Genomic DNA, 15,013 nt, shown 5'->3' on the forward strand with positions numbered 1-15,013 from the left:
ACACACACACATATGTATATTTGTTTTCTGAGGTTTTCGCGGGTGTTTGTATGTAGGTCATTGGTTATTCAGGTTTTCTCCCGCGTAAAATTGGAAGTGTCTTGGCGACGTTTCGACGAAGTCTCATTCGTCATCTTCAGGCTTCAGCTTCGTGCTTCTGGGAGCAAAAGAACACTCCCAGAAGCACGAAGCTGAAGCCTGAAGATGACGAATGAGACTTCGTCGAAACGTCGCCAAGACACTTCCAATTTTACATGGGAGAAAACCCGAATAACCAAAGACCTACATATATATATATATGAGAAAAGAACAATAGGACAGGGATGGTAGGCATGTTTGTGCTCTTATGCACACCCCTTAAAGTCCTCTTAGGAATGGGGTGAGATCAACAGTGGATAGATTTTGGTTAAAGCTTTTGGGGTTATGAGAAGAGACTACAGAGTCAGGTAATGCATTCCAAGCACAGATAATTCTGTTACAGAAGTCATATTTTCTGCAATCCAAATTGGAGCGGTTGACATTAAGTTTAAATCTATTGGTAGCTCTTGTATTATTGCAGTTGAAACTGAAGTAGGCTTTAACAGGAAGGACATTACAATAGATGATTCTATGAGCTAAACCCAGGTCCTGTCAAAAGCGACGGAGTTCCAAGTTTTCTAAACCCAGGATTTCAAGACTGGTGGGATAAGGTATTTTGTTGGTTACGGAGGAGTGGAGAACTCTTCTCGTAAAATACCTCTGGACACGCTCAACTGTATTGATATCAGAAATGTGGTATGGGTTCCAGAAATAATATCCAGGTAATTATAAATTTTCTTTTATAATAAATGCAGTCAAAAGTTACAGCTACTGTCTAAATTTATTGTTGGCGTTAAAAGTTAAATATAATTAGGGCATCCAAAAAGGAGATATGTCTGAGAGTACATTTTCCCTACAAGAGCAGCATTTTAATGATGCTAAAATTATCCAGAGCCATGCATACAGATAAAAAACAGAATTATTTTGCTTCTTTATACTCTAAATCAGTCCTTTTACATTAAAGTATTTATAATTCTGAAAGCAAGCATCTTGAAACTTTTTGTAAAAAACTCCTGATTAAATATGCACTTGTAACAGTTAGTCTAAAAGTCTTGATTAATAATAATAATAATAATAATGTTTTAATTTGTATACCGCCCTTCTCCCGAAGGACTCAGGGCGGTGAACAGGCAAATAAAACACAAACAGAAACATACACCATAATTAAAACAACCCTTAAAAAACTGATTCAAATTAGCCCAAAAAATTTAAAATAACCTTACACCCCATAAAAATTACAGAATTTAAAACTCACAATTAAAATTTAAAATTTAGAATTTAAAATCAAGCCAGTCCAGCCAAACGGAATAAATAAGTTTTAAGTTCGCGGCGAAAGGTCCCGAGGTCAGGTAGTTGTCGAAGCCCGGGGGGAAGCTCGTTCCACAGGGTAGGAGCCCCCACAGAGAAGGCCCTCCCCCTGGGGGCCACCAGTCAACATTGTTTGGCTGACGGCACCCTGAGGAGTCCCTCTCTGTGGGAACGCACCGGACGCTGGGAGATAGAGGCCAGCAGTAGACGGTCCCGTAAGTAGCCTGGTCCTAAGCCATGGAGCGCTTTAAAGATGGTAACCAATACCTTGAAGCGTTACCTTAAATTGTTACCTTTATACCTTAAATTGTTATCCAGAAGATGCTCCCAACTGATAACAAATAATAAACTTCGATAGTTCAAATTTTGGATGGTGCTTTATAAACCATCCAAATTTAAATTAATAATTTTAGCTTTTTCTAAGGAAGATATAAAAAAATATTGGATTAAATTAAATTTTTCTTTGCAGCATGTTTCATCATTTTTTAAAATCAATTTTATTAATGTTGGGAAATGAGGACATTTAATTTTATTTAAATAAAATAACTTTTATTTCATTAACAGTTCCTTTTATTTTTATTTAGGCAATAACCCTATAAAGTAGTTTGGCCTGATGAATGGTGGGCAACTGAAAATGATCCATTGAATTTCATCACTTTTATCTGGTTTTCCAACACCTTTATTCAATATCTCAAAATCATCTCCCCCTCTTTTTGGGCTGGCTGGCACATTGAGAATTTTGACAGCATATTATAGGCTTTTTTATAGATTGATCCATAAAATGGGAATAGCTGATTAACAAAACAGCTGTTCACCAGATACCAGAAGGCAACCTCATGATATGCTCCTTACTATGTCTACAGATTCCCACAGTTTATATTACTATCTCAGTTTGACACTATTTTTGAAACACACTTTCAAACAGAGCATAGGGCCATAATCCAATTTTATTTCTAATATATTCCCAGGATAAATATGTGTAAAGAATCTTTCAAAGTGGTGATTATCAATATCAGTTCTGGGGAACATAAATGGAAAAGTTCTGTTGTATTCAAATTATATTTGTGCATATTTGATATTTTTTGTGAAATGCAACAATCAATATATAATAAATAGAGAAAAATACAAAAATGATATACAGTAAAGGAATTAAAATATAATAGTATTAATGCAATACTAATAATTATTAATAAGTATAATAAAATTATAATTATTTTAGCAATAATAAAGCAAATTTAAACTGAAGAAAAGGCAACAATATTGTAGCTAATCTTTTAAAACAGTATTAAATCTAGATCAGGGGTGTCAAAGTTATGGCCCATGGGCTGGATGCGTCACGCATAGGCCACATCTACCCTAGCTCCATGAAGAAAAAACTTCCCAATATATCACATGACGGCAAAGTGACACTGTGAGTTTGACATCCGTGATCTAGTTCATACAAAAGTATGTTGCTCTATCCTGACAGTTTTACATTAAATATCAGTGTTGATATAAATATAAAAAGGCTCTGGCCCAGGTTTAGTCAGTATTTTGAATCTGAATATTAGCAATAGTACTTGTGGGACGGATTTGCAGGTCATGTGTCTCGCATAAGCTAGCACTATGTCACAGCTTCTAAAATAGCTGTTGCAGTTTTTGGGTTGCATCAAGAGATGTACACACTCAATATCAGGGATGTCAAACTTGATTTCATTGAGGGCTGCATCAGGATTGTGTTTGACCTTGCGGGGCTGGGGAATGACCAGGGTAGGCATGGTCATCTCGATGTCACTTATCCATTTTTAGCCACGATGGCTTCCTGCAGTTCTCTGTCAGCAAAAACGGAGCTCGGAGAAGGTCCATTTTTGCTCACAGAGGCACTGTGGGCTGGTCCTTCCCTGTTTCCAGGGTGGGCCCGCTGGCCAGATTTAAGCATCCGATTGGCCGGATCATACCCGCGGGCCTTGAGTTTGACACCCCTGTTCAAGATCATCAGAGATGATAGTATCAGCCTATACCTGGGTTGCTGCATCCAGTTCTTGTTGACATAAAACCAAATAAAATGGAGAAACCTGGAAAAATATGCAGAAAAGGACAACATAATAGGAGGCTAAATTCTACGAAGAGTGCTTAAACGTTTAGCTAAAAGAAGAGAATGTTAAGGGAAATATGAATCTTCTAATATTTGTTATAAGGTAAAAAGTGTATATTTATTCTCCATAGCATCCATGGGTTAGACAAGATCCAATGGACAAAAGGTTTATAAAAAAAGATTCATATTTGAAATACAGAGAAATTTCCTTACTATGAGAATTATTATGTAGGGAAAAGCTGCAAGTAATTTTCCAAGAAAGGAATGAAGAACCATTTTTTTAGGATGATGTGAGGATTTTTTGGATAAGGATAATAATAATAAAAAAACAAAAATCCTGGGAATGCTTTGGAAGAATATTAGTAGATAATGAGAGATCAGCATACAAAATGTTTTTCAGAGTAATCAAAAGTAGGCAGAAAAGAGAGGACAACTATAACCCCACAGAGATATTCTATGACAAGAACAGCAAGTTGCTAGTAGAACCATCAGAATTCGTAGAAAGGCAAAGAAAACATTTCAAAGAACTCCTTAACTCCTTAGGAAAATATCACGAAGAAACCATGTAACAATACAACTGCACTAGAACCAGAAGAAATAGCATGAATTGTTAAAGTGGCACCTAAATATAAAGCAGGTGGCATGGTGGCTCAGTTGGCTAAAACTCTGAGCTCGTTGATTGAAAGGTCAGCAGTTCAGCGGTTCGAATCCCCTAGTGCCGCATAACGGGGTGAGCTCCCATTACTTGTCCCATTACTTCTGCCAACCTAGCAGTTTGAAAGGACGTAAAAAATGCAAGTAGAAAAATAGGGACCACTTTTGGTGGGAAGGTAACAGCATTCTCTGTGCCTTTGGCATTTAGTCATGCCGGAGGAGACATCATGACCACGGAGATGTCTTTGGACAGCGCTGGCTCTTCGGCTTTGAAACAGAGATGAGCACAGCTCCCTAGAGTCGGGAACAACTAGCAAGTATGTGCGAGGTGAACCTTTACCTTTACCTAAATATAAAGCACAGGGAATAGATGGGCTGCCAATAGAAATAATCCAAGCAGCTGGAGAAAGTAATATCAGATGGATACATAGAATCTTTAATGCTTATACCAAAAGAGAAGGTTAAGGAACTTGAGGCAGATGCAGAGGAAGATGGAGACACAACATCAAAGATAAACAACATCAATTAACAATGGTTGTGGCCAACAGAAGAGCAAGAACCAGAACTTTTCCTCGACACCTGAAACAATGAAAGAGGAAGTAAAGAAGAAGATTGGTCAGTAATGGGAATTCCAGTTCCAATTACCATAGTTAACCAAGCCATGGTGGTATTCAGCTGGTTCTATCCAGTTTGGGTGAACCGGTAATGGCGGTTGTGGGAGGCTCTGCCCACATGCCCGGACATCATCACATCTCATATTTTATGCTCTGCACATGCACAGAAAGTCCTGCACATTCACGGAGGTGGTGCATGTGTGCTCACATTTGCAAACTAGTACCAAAGCTAAGTGAATACCACCCCTGATCTGTAGTATATTGTCTGGTTATTGAGGTATTATCTACATAGTAGTAAAATTCTGTATGTAACCTTTAACTGAGCAAAATTATCATAGTAATTTTCAAAGTAGGCACCTCAAATGATCTAAGTTACAGAATGCTCGAACCTATAAATACCATGGGAGTGAAATTTGGGGAAGTTCTGGCTGTGCTGTGATGCACTGCCAAGTTCAGACATAATCACCTGATACTCATTTTTTAATGTTGACAACTTCCCACAAAATCATGGGAGTACAGTCCTGTGCTTGTGCTACATTCCTTCATTACCTCCCCAAATGGCAGCAGCCACTTTACTGGGAAGGAAGGGAGGAGAAACAGGGATGAAGGAATGAAGAGAGGGAGGGAGGGAGGAAAGGGAAAGGAAGAGAAAAAAGAAAGTACTAGGAAGGGAGAGAGATTGGGAAGAAAATTAGGAGGAAGGGAGAAACAAGAAGGAAGGAAGGAAGGAAGGAAGGAAGGAAGGAAGGAAGGAAGGAAGGAAGGAAGGAAGGAAGGAAGATTTCTGACATTTCCTGCCATGCTTCCCAAAACAGAAACTCAGTGGGGAAGCTGACAGGATTGGAAGTTGTTCCTGCTCCTATTGATATTTGTCTATTTATGATCAGTCAGTTTCTCTATTTAGGTCAGGAAATGTCTCTGAAACTATGACCCAATGGCTCATAGATTTTCTAGTTATATCTAGCAATATCTAATATTGACATATTATATTAGTAAACATAAATAAACATAATAAAGCTTACACTTATTTCCTATTGAAATCTATTGAAATCTGGAACATAGCAGAGGTTTCATGGAAATGTTTTTTGTCCTTTATTTCAAATTCTTTAAATTCTTAGATTCAACAATTATTTTTTCATTTAAGAGTGAAGGTAAACTAATTAGGTGAGTTTTCAAACTTGTCATTCTAAAAGTCTCCAATATCAATTAGGGTAGTTAAATAGGCAATTTCCAAAATTGATGAGAAATTGAGGTTAGCAAAGGCTCCTTTAAAAGGCTCCATTAGGATGCCTTGAACCATTCGTCTTCCAGTACACAGACCTGTGGGAGACCTGTGGGAGACCTATGATTTCCTCACAAGAAGCAGCCATCCAGAATATATGTTAGTAAGTTCCCATCCTCTCCTTGTCCAGAAGTTTCCTAAGAATCAGTTCACTTGTTGGTTCTTCAATCTTTGTCAAGGCTGTTTTCTCGGCTCTGTTGGATATGTGCTTAGTTGCCTTTCCTGGAACTCCTGTAAACAGAACTATTTAGAAGAACATGGTGTGTTGGCATCTTCTCATTGGATGGGTATTTATAGTTCTAATTTTATTATTGCTACACGGTGTAGTGGTTAGTTTATTATATTGAGTTGTTGTAATGTGTTCTTATTTTTGATACTGTACTATGCAATATTAATGGATCCTATGAAAATCTAGCAAAATGAAAATATAGTAAATAAAAGTAAACATCTCTTTATAGAAGTATATATACATATTAATGGATATATTTATACATACCAGGGTGCTGGATGCATGAAATAAAGTTTCATGTATAGTTCAGAAAATTCAAACTAATAGGTAAACCTATTTATTAATATAATTAATACATTGGCATGCTGATATTATTGACTTGTGTGTATTGTTTTTTATCCAATCCAATAGTTCTAAAAACTTATAAGATTTTTTTGTCTTAACTACCTAATTTATATAGAAACTAGATTGAAAAGCTGGTGTATCTTCATAGCCACCAATTGAAATTGCAACACCACAACTGTTTGGAATGTAAAACTGCATTTTAATGTCATGATGGACCAGGAGAAGTGGGCTAATCTGAATCCTTCGGAGTTTTCTCAGCTTCAAAAATATGCAGAATGTAAGTACAGTTATATTTCCATAAATATAATTCATTTATATTTATATTTACATAAATATTTATATAATGAATTATTTATATTTATAATGAATTATAAATTTATCAAGCTATAATTATAAACTTACAGAAAAAATTCCAGTTATATCTAATTTAAAATCTATGTGCTATATTGTCTTTTCAAAACAGAAAAATCAAGGCATTTTAAAAAAATGAACTAATTATCAATAATACACAATAAAATTAATAAATAATTATATTATTGATAATTAGTTTATCTTTTAAATGCCTTGACTTTTCTTGAAAAGAGCCTGCAGAATATAGATTTTAAAATTAAGGAACTTTGCAGTGATTGAATATTCTTCATGGAATGTTCTTTTAAAGTCTGGAAACTGGATAGTGCACTAAATTATATATTTTAGAGCATTATTGTTATCTACTCTACTTAAATGTAAGTAACCTTTTCCCAAGAATGATATCTTGAACCATAGATAAAGCTGAAAACCTGGGGGACTTTCTTTAATTGTTAAATAGCTCTGTTATTACATAATACCTTGTTTAATAAACTTTGATATAATGGACCATGTACGATGGTCTACATAATATTGATACTGGTATAATAATAATGATGCCAAAATCATCATGACATACTTACGCATTTAACAAACATTGAATTGAATACTTTGTTTGGCCCAGTGTGATTAAACACACAAGGAATTTAACTCTGGTGCAGAACATCTCAGTGTACTTGCAAAGCAATAGAATAATGATCATTATCTTCATAATGATAATAATGTCTATAAAAAGGGGGAATACAGAAGATGATAAGAAAGATAAATAATAATATAGCCATAAAAATGTTCATTGTATGATACATGTATTTTTTTCTAATTTAGTAATTCTTTAATAATTCTTTTGCAGCTTCTCAAACCTTACAGTATATGTCTAAAATCACAATATACAAATTTGAACAATTGAAAATTATAACTATTGTTATAAAATGGTATATTTCTCTGCTAGGTATTGCTTTGCCAGTATGATGTTTTATAGACAAATACAATATTTTTTTTGTTATCATATCATAATACTGTATGACCGACACATGCAATTGCTTTCTCATCTTACTGTTATACTGCAGGGATCCCCAAACCGCAATCCCTAACCCTCCAGGCTGGTACTGGTCCATATCCTGTTAGGAACCAGGCCATGGGCAAGTTAGCAAAGCTTCATCTGCACATGTGCAGGGTCTAGGTTGTGTAGGAAACCAACCCACCTGGTTCATGGAAAAATTGTCTTCCATGAAATCAGTCCCTGGTGCCAGAAATGTTGGGGGCTGCTATTATATTGCATGGTGGAAAATCTTGGGAACATTAATCTGAACAGATTTTCCATGGAAGTTTATATTTGCTTTTATATATGCTATTTTACTTTTTGTTTTTGTAGGTTTTCACGGGTATAGGTATGTAGGCAGTGGTGGGATTCAAATAATTTAACAAACGGTTCTCTGCCCTAATGATTTCTTCCAACCACCAGTTCACCAAACTGCTCAGAAAGTTAACAACCGGTTCTCCCGAAGTGGTGCGAACTGGCTGAATCCCACCACTGTATGTAGGTCTTGGCATATTCGGGTGTTTTCCCATGTAAGGTTGAGACCTACATATTTTATTTTTATTTATACTTTTACTTACATTTATAAAAGAGTTTATTAGAAAAGGTGAAATGCCCCATTGCTAAGGCAAGTGTGTTTTTAAAAAGTGCTTTCACAATTTCAAACCAGGTTGAGTCATACGTGTGGATCAGAATGCTTTATTTGTGTGTAGATTTTAAATGTACATTTCTTTTTGTAAATCCCAGATAGATAATATCATTATAATATCAAGAATGATTAATTGCTCAACATTTTAGATATTAAAAAATTATAAGATTTAATTTCTTGCGCTTTCAAAATCTAACTAGTTGAGAAAGAAGAGAATTTTAACAGGGTAGTTTTGGAACAGAGTGTCTTACATGTTGTTAACATTTATTTATTAATTAAATTGCAATTACAAATTAAAATTTGCAATATTCCAATGGCATAGTGAAAAAAATTAATGAGATTTATGTTCTGAAAGGCAATATTACAATCTGGATGAAGTAGACATCCCAATGTTCTGGTGAAAATAGTATATTAAATTATTAGTCAAGGAGCCAAATAAAATGCTATTTGTTTAGGAAGCCAGCTTGTTTCAAAAAGTAAAAGACTTCCAACACTGTTTTTACAGATTCAACAAAGAAAATTAAGGATGTTTTAGAAGAATTCCATGGCAATGGTGTGCTAGCAAAATATAATCCTGAAGGGGTAATTTTTCTTTCTTATCTAATTTGTTACATTATTCTTATGGCTAGAAATTCACTCCATTATTTTCGTACCTTCTGCGATCATTATATGCATAACTAGCACATATTAATAGTTCCTTCCAAACCCTCATATATTTAAATCAAACACTTGTGCTGTGCTCCAAAAGTTACTAGAGTGTTCATTTTTATTCAAATGAGTTCACTTTAAGCAAATAGAAATTATCAATAGGACATTTTATTTCAGTTGACTGCTCATGCTATATTAATACTCCAATTCTTAGAGTGGTAATGTGTAAGTGGCAATCTGCAAAATACAAAAAACAAAATAAAATATCTTTTGTGCACTGCTATTCTATGGAAGAAAATTTAACTGCCTAACAGAACTTTATCTAAGACTGATCCAATCTGAGTCAAATAAAGATTTATATGGTGTCTAAATTGAGCATCTAAACTGATATTGTTGATTACTACAGCTATTTGCTAAAGCCGTTCATTCCTTTGCAATTTTATTAATACTGGAAACTTTTTTATTGCTTGATTTCTTTCTAAGCTAGTTAGTAATGAAATCAAAATTTCAGCAAAAAAGGCTGGTTCTAAGAATAAGGCTGAGGTAATTTTATGTCTATAATTTAACAAAAAAATATTTCCTTTCTTTTCCTGCACTCCAGAAGCAAGATATTCTTACACAAGTAAGCATATCTAGAATATGTGTTAGCTGATATACCTGATCAATGCTATTAATTTATGTAGATTTATTTTATATGTTCTTTTTTCATATTTATATATTTATTGGTTAATAATCTTCATACAGTATAATATCGTTTCTTTTTTCTTATTGCATGACATCTGCACTGTTTCTCAGAAAATAAGACTGAATCTTATTTTCTTTTAGACTTAGACTTAAAAATAAGCACTTAGGCTTATTTTTGAGGTAGTTTTACTTTTTTTGAGGTGCAGCAGGCCAGACTCAGTGAGCTGTATGCACCGTGGATGCACCATTGCCTCCATTCTGAATCTTCAGCGTTCGGAATGGAGCCTTTTTGGTGACTGGGAGGAAAATGGGGATTTTCCTGCCTGTCATTCATTCCTCAAGCTCAACAAAGACTGAGGGAAGGATGGCTAGCAGGAAAATCCCGCTCCCCATTTTCCAGCTGTTTGTCAAAAAGCTTCCTGTGAGCCTCCTAAAAAGAGGGAAAAAGCAAAGCATCTAGCTGCAGAGCTGCCAGCTTCAGGGAAGCGGCCCAGCAAGCAGAAGCACTGTACCCAGAAACAGAAGGGCAAAAGCGGTACTTGTGCTGACCCTAAGGGCCAGCGGGCTGCAGCTGCAGTCGGACAGTTCCCCCCCCATGCCTGCACCACCACTCGTGCTGGCCAGGCCCATCCTCCGGGCTTATTTTTGGGGTGGGGTAATATTAGGCCCACCCCCCAAAAAATTAGGGTTGGGCTTATTATTGGGGTGGCTTGTGTTTTTGGAGAAACACGGTAGGTATAATGAAAGTTTATAATAAAGAAAGATAGTGAAGATAAAGAAAAAGTAAAATAAATTTGATACTTAGTGCAGTTTTTTATTACAAAATATATAGTAAGCAGGAAGTTTATGAAGGAAGCATATGAAGGAAGCATATGATTAATATTCAAAAATGGCCTGGAAACAACATTTTTTGTATTGTGATTTTGTTGTGCCTGTGGGATTGACAAATATTCTCTGTACTTCTGTATATTGATAAATTGAGAAATCCCTGGCATATTTAGGCATTTGGCTGAAAACATTTCTGAAAAATGAAGGTAATTTTGCATGCAAGTGACATTAATAATTGGAGCAGCATAAAAAGTATTAAGTAGAAAGCAAAAAGAAAACAAATGATGTATAATGGAGAGGATCAGCAGCCTAAAGAAACAATAGTGACATGGAAGGAAAGAAATAGGACAAATTCTGAAACTATATGGGGAAAAAAGTGAAGCAAATTTAATCTGAAATAAACATATACAAATCTTAAAAAACAAAAAACCAGAAACCGTGTGTGTGTGTGTGTGTATGTGTGTGTATTGAAACCGACAGAAAGAAAGGATAATACATATTACAGCTCTATTTTGGGTATTCACAGTCTATTTAATTTATAGTCAACCTTTATTATTTATATAAATATTTATATAAACAACTCAAGGCAATGCATTTTCCCCACAAGAATAATCCTGTCAGGTGAATTGGAATGAGAGAGAGTGATTGACCCAAAGTCACTCAGATGGTTTTTAATGGTTAAGGCAAGACTAGAGCTTACATCTTCAAATGTCTTGCCTGGTGCCGTAATCACCAGATGAAACTGTTCTACATCCTACAGTGAGTTAAACCTAGATTACAGAATGAAAAGTAAACTGCTTCTGCAAGGAATTTCCCTTTTTTGCTTAGCTTTAGTTAAGAATGAAGATGTTATGTCCTCCTCACCTCCGTCCGAACGATCTTAATTAGCTGGCTCTTATCAGCTTTGGCAGCAAAAGAGCCAGCCAAGAGCCCTCATTGGCTGCCAAGACGCTGGTGAGTCACAACCTTCAGCTCTAGTCAATCTGTGGATTTGCCTGATACAAAGAGACACTCCAGCTCTTGCTGCCTTTTATATCCTGTTGGGTGTGGCTCCATGACTCAGCACTTCCTAGGCCTGTCCCTCCCCTACTTCTGTTGTTCTCTTCTCTCCTGCCTACGAAACCTGGGATTGAGCCAAGCCTGATTGCTGTCAGCTGGGTCTGCAGGCGTGGCCTGGGGGGGGGGAGAATCAGGGGAAGGAGGCCTTGTTATCTCTTTTGCTTGGCCTGCTTCTGGCTCCTGGAGTTGATCCAGGGAGGCCGGTGCTTCCAAGGTAAGTCCTGATGGCCCTTCCCCCTCACTGTCCAAATCACTTTCTGGCAGCAGGCCCGGCTCCGAGTCACTTTCGGGCATGGGGCCAGGTTCAGGGGCGGGAACCACAACAGAAGAGGATTAATTCCTATTGTCTTCAAGAGTTCCTTGGGCTAAGCTAAGCTACAGATTTGTAAAAATAAAGTTGTAATTTTAATGTATAAATTATGCACGGATCTCCAATGATTTAAGAACTCTTCATCTTAAAGAAATATAGGTAAATATGAAAACTTATATATCTCTTAGGGAGAGAGATTTATTTATTTATATCTTGCCTATATTATTTTCACAAATAACTGACTGGCCCAAAACCAGCCAATGAGCTTTCGTCGCTAAAGCAGAATTTGAATTAATTGTCTTCTTTTGACTAGCCTGGTGCTTTAACCACTAGATCATACTGGCTGTCAAAGATATTTAGGAGAGCCAAATTAAAATACAGCTACACGCTATCAGTAAGAGTTTTTATGTTTGTGTTAGCTCATGTATGCTTTAACTTTGCTTATGTCTCCACATTTTTGTTTTTTTTTAAATATCAGTTTTATTAAAGTTTATAAGTACAAAGATAAAAGGCTACATCATTTGTATTTTAATCCTACTCAAATAATTCACTTTATGGTCCTTCTATTCACTTTTAAACAGATTGATCTTTCATCATGCCCATAAAATAATTTCTTATCATTTTGATTTTGTCTCAATTTAGAATCCTTTTGTATCCAAAATAAGAAAGCTTTCTGAACCATTATTTTAATTATTATTCTGATGTTGCTTTTAACTATTAAAATATCAGCTGGTTTCATTTGTAAATCCATTGTGTCATCATTTCCCTTGAATTTTAAAATCCATTTCTGGATTTTAAGTCATTTTTATAATCTGGCATTTTTTAAAAGTTCAAGTTCACATTCAAATCTCATGCTCAGTTTTATCCGTAAAATCTTGTGCTCTTCTATATTCTCTGTTATAGAATCAGATAATCCTGTAATTTCTAAATAGTTTATTCCCATGATAAATGAATTCATTTCTTTCATGATCAAATATTATTGCTCCATTTTATTAATGAGTCACTTTTCCCTAATTATACTTATTTTTCTCTGGTTCCCTCTAGTCAAGGTTCAAAGTTCTCTCATGTCATTCTTTTTCAATACATGAAACTCCCATAGGAAGATTTCATATAGTTAATTCATATATTTTTTAATGAAATTTTAAACAGTCACAGTAAATATTTATTGAAGCCCCTTCCAAAATCTACATTCTACTCTTCCTTCTTCTGTTTTCTCAAAATTAAAGCTTTTCTTTTTAATCCTTTTACTTACATGGAGCTTCTTTCATGTAGAGTAGCAGTTTCTCCCAGCATAATAAAAATTATTCTTTGGAAGGTTCTTAATTTCTAGTAAATCGGTAATGAGTAATTAATTAGTAAGCGAAGAAGTGGGTGAATTCAATGTCTCCTTGAAGGTGCTGAATTGTTTTCAGAACTAACTATGGCAACTATTATATGTATTTGGAGGGGGGTGGATTTGAAATTCTAAATTATCTAAAATATGCATTGAGAGTTTCTGTTTACATGTAAATGTTTAACCTGAGTCCCCAGGCATAATTACGTATTTTTGTTTGCAGACAATTGATTTAGAAGGTTTCGAGTTATTTATGAAGACCTTTCTTGAGGCTGATTTACCAGATGAATTTTGTAAACATCTCTTTGTATCTTTTGGAAACAAAGCTCCTCACAGCAGTCCTTTGGTAAAGAATAAATCACCATTCCTTCCAGGAGGTGAGTTTGATTGCCTTGAATGGACCCACCACTTGTTTTGAGACTTAATAGAAAGCCTTTAATGATCCTTAATGTCTTTTCATTCTTTCGTAATGATTAAATTTTTTGTAGAGGGAATGGGAGAAAAATAGCATTTTTAGAAAAGGGAAGGAAATTAAGTATAAATTATGAAGTCTACAGACAAATATCACATTGAGTAGAGAAAAAATTGGCAAACAGAAAGATTAAAAGGCTCAACTCTATTAACTCTTCCAGATCTCTTCTTTCAAAATAATTTTTCAAATGAGAATAGACCCATTACACTTTCACGTGTAAGATTTAAGTTGAACTTAGACGTTTACTAACATTCTTTAATAAACTGTGGTTGTTATTCCCTGTACATTTCTCAATTATTTTTATATTCTTAGAAACCACGGTTTCAATGACATTTTTAATGAAAATAACTGAGTGTATTTAAATATATTGCTAAGTTATTATTTAGATATTCTTTTTCAACCATCATTTGGTACCCTAGTTATTCTCAATTCAAAGCCCATTAAAACAACTGGAAATTAATTGTATTTAACTAGTTGTAAACTAATTAAACTAATTGTATTGTATTGTGCTTTAGTTTTTTTATAAATGTAATTATGACATTAACCTTGGATCATACTCAGTGCAAGAGATTGCCACATTTGGATTGATTCCTCAGAGTACAGCAAGAAGCTGTGTTTAAACAATTGAAGAAGAGTGATAAATTGTGAATGAAAGCATCTTATAAAAATAACTGAAAAAATCAAATTATTATTAATGATATTGTGTTATAATTTCTTTATCTAGAAGTTCACAGCAAAGTGATCAAACCTTTGTGCTCAACAAACATTATTGTGGATGTTAAAAGTAGCATCCAAATGTAAGCAGAAAATGTTGCTGTACAGTGTATGATGAAAATGAGATAATTTCACTTTCTGTTATAAATGTGCTTAGAATTTTAGATAATTGAATACAATAGTACTTACAACCCTAGCAATGAAATATGTATATGTATTGAAATAAAACAGTGGCTAAGACCTTGGACCCAATTTTTCCAGTAGGATCTCTTTCCTCTCAGTGATTTACATAGGAGCTGAGGCAGATGAAATGAGAGAAAATACATCCAGAGTGTCATTGGCACTCAATAA

The 15,013-nt window shown here is 35.0% G+C and overlaps 1 protein-coding gene across 1 annotated transcript in view; it reads left to right on the plus strand.

Moving 5' to 3' along the window:
- Nucleotides 1-6,705: 6,705 nt before the first annotated feature.
- Nucleotides 6,706-15,013, plus strand: part of DGKB (diacylglycerol kinase beta) — a 332,776-nt gene continuing 324,468 nt past the window's right edge. Inside the window, exons 1-3 of the mRNA XM_058182793.1 lie at nucleotides 6,706-6,861; nucleotides 9,120-9,196; nucleotides 13,700-13,853. Coding sequence (XP_058038776.1) covers nucleotides 6,792-6,861; nucleotides 9,120-9,196; nucleotides 13,700-13,853 — 301 coding nt within the window. The 5' untranslated portion in view covers nucleotides 6,706-6,791. The remainder of the gene's footprint in view (nucleotides 6,862-9,119; nucleotides 9,197-13,699; nucleotides 13,854-15,013) is intronic.

Source organism: Ahaetulla prasina, chromosome 4, assembly GCF_028640845.1.
Source record: "Ahaetulla prasina isolate Xishuangbanna chromosome 4, ASM2864084v1, whole genome shotgun sequence".
In the NCBI taxonomy this organism is placed as follows: Eukaryota; Metazoa; Chordata; class Lepidosauria; order Squamata; family Colubridae; genus Ahaetulla; species Ahaetulla prasina.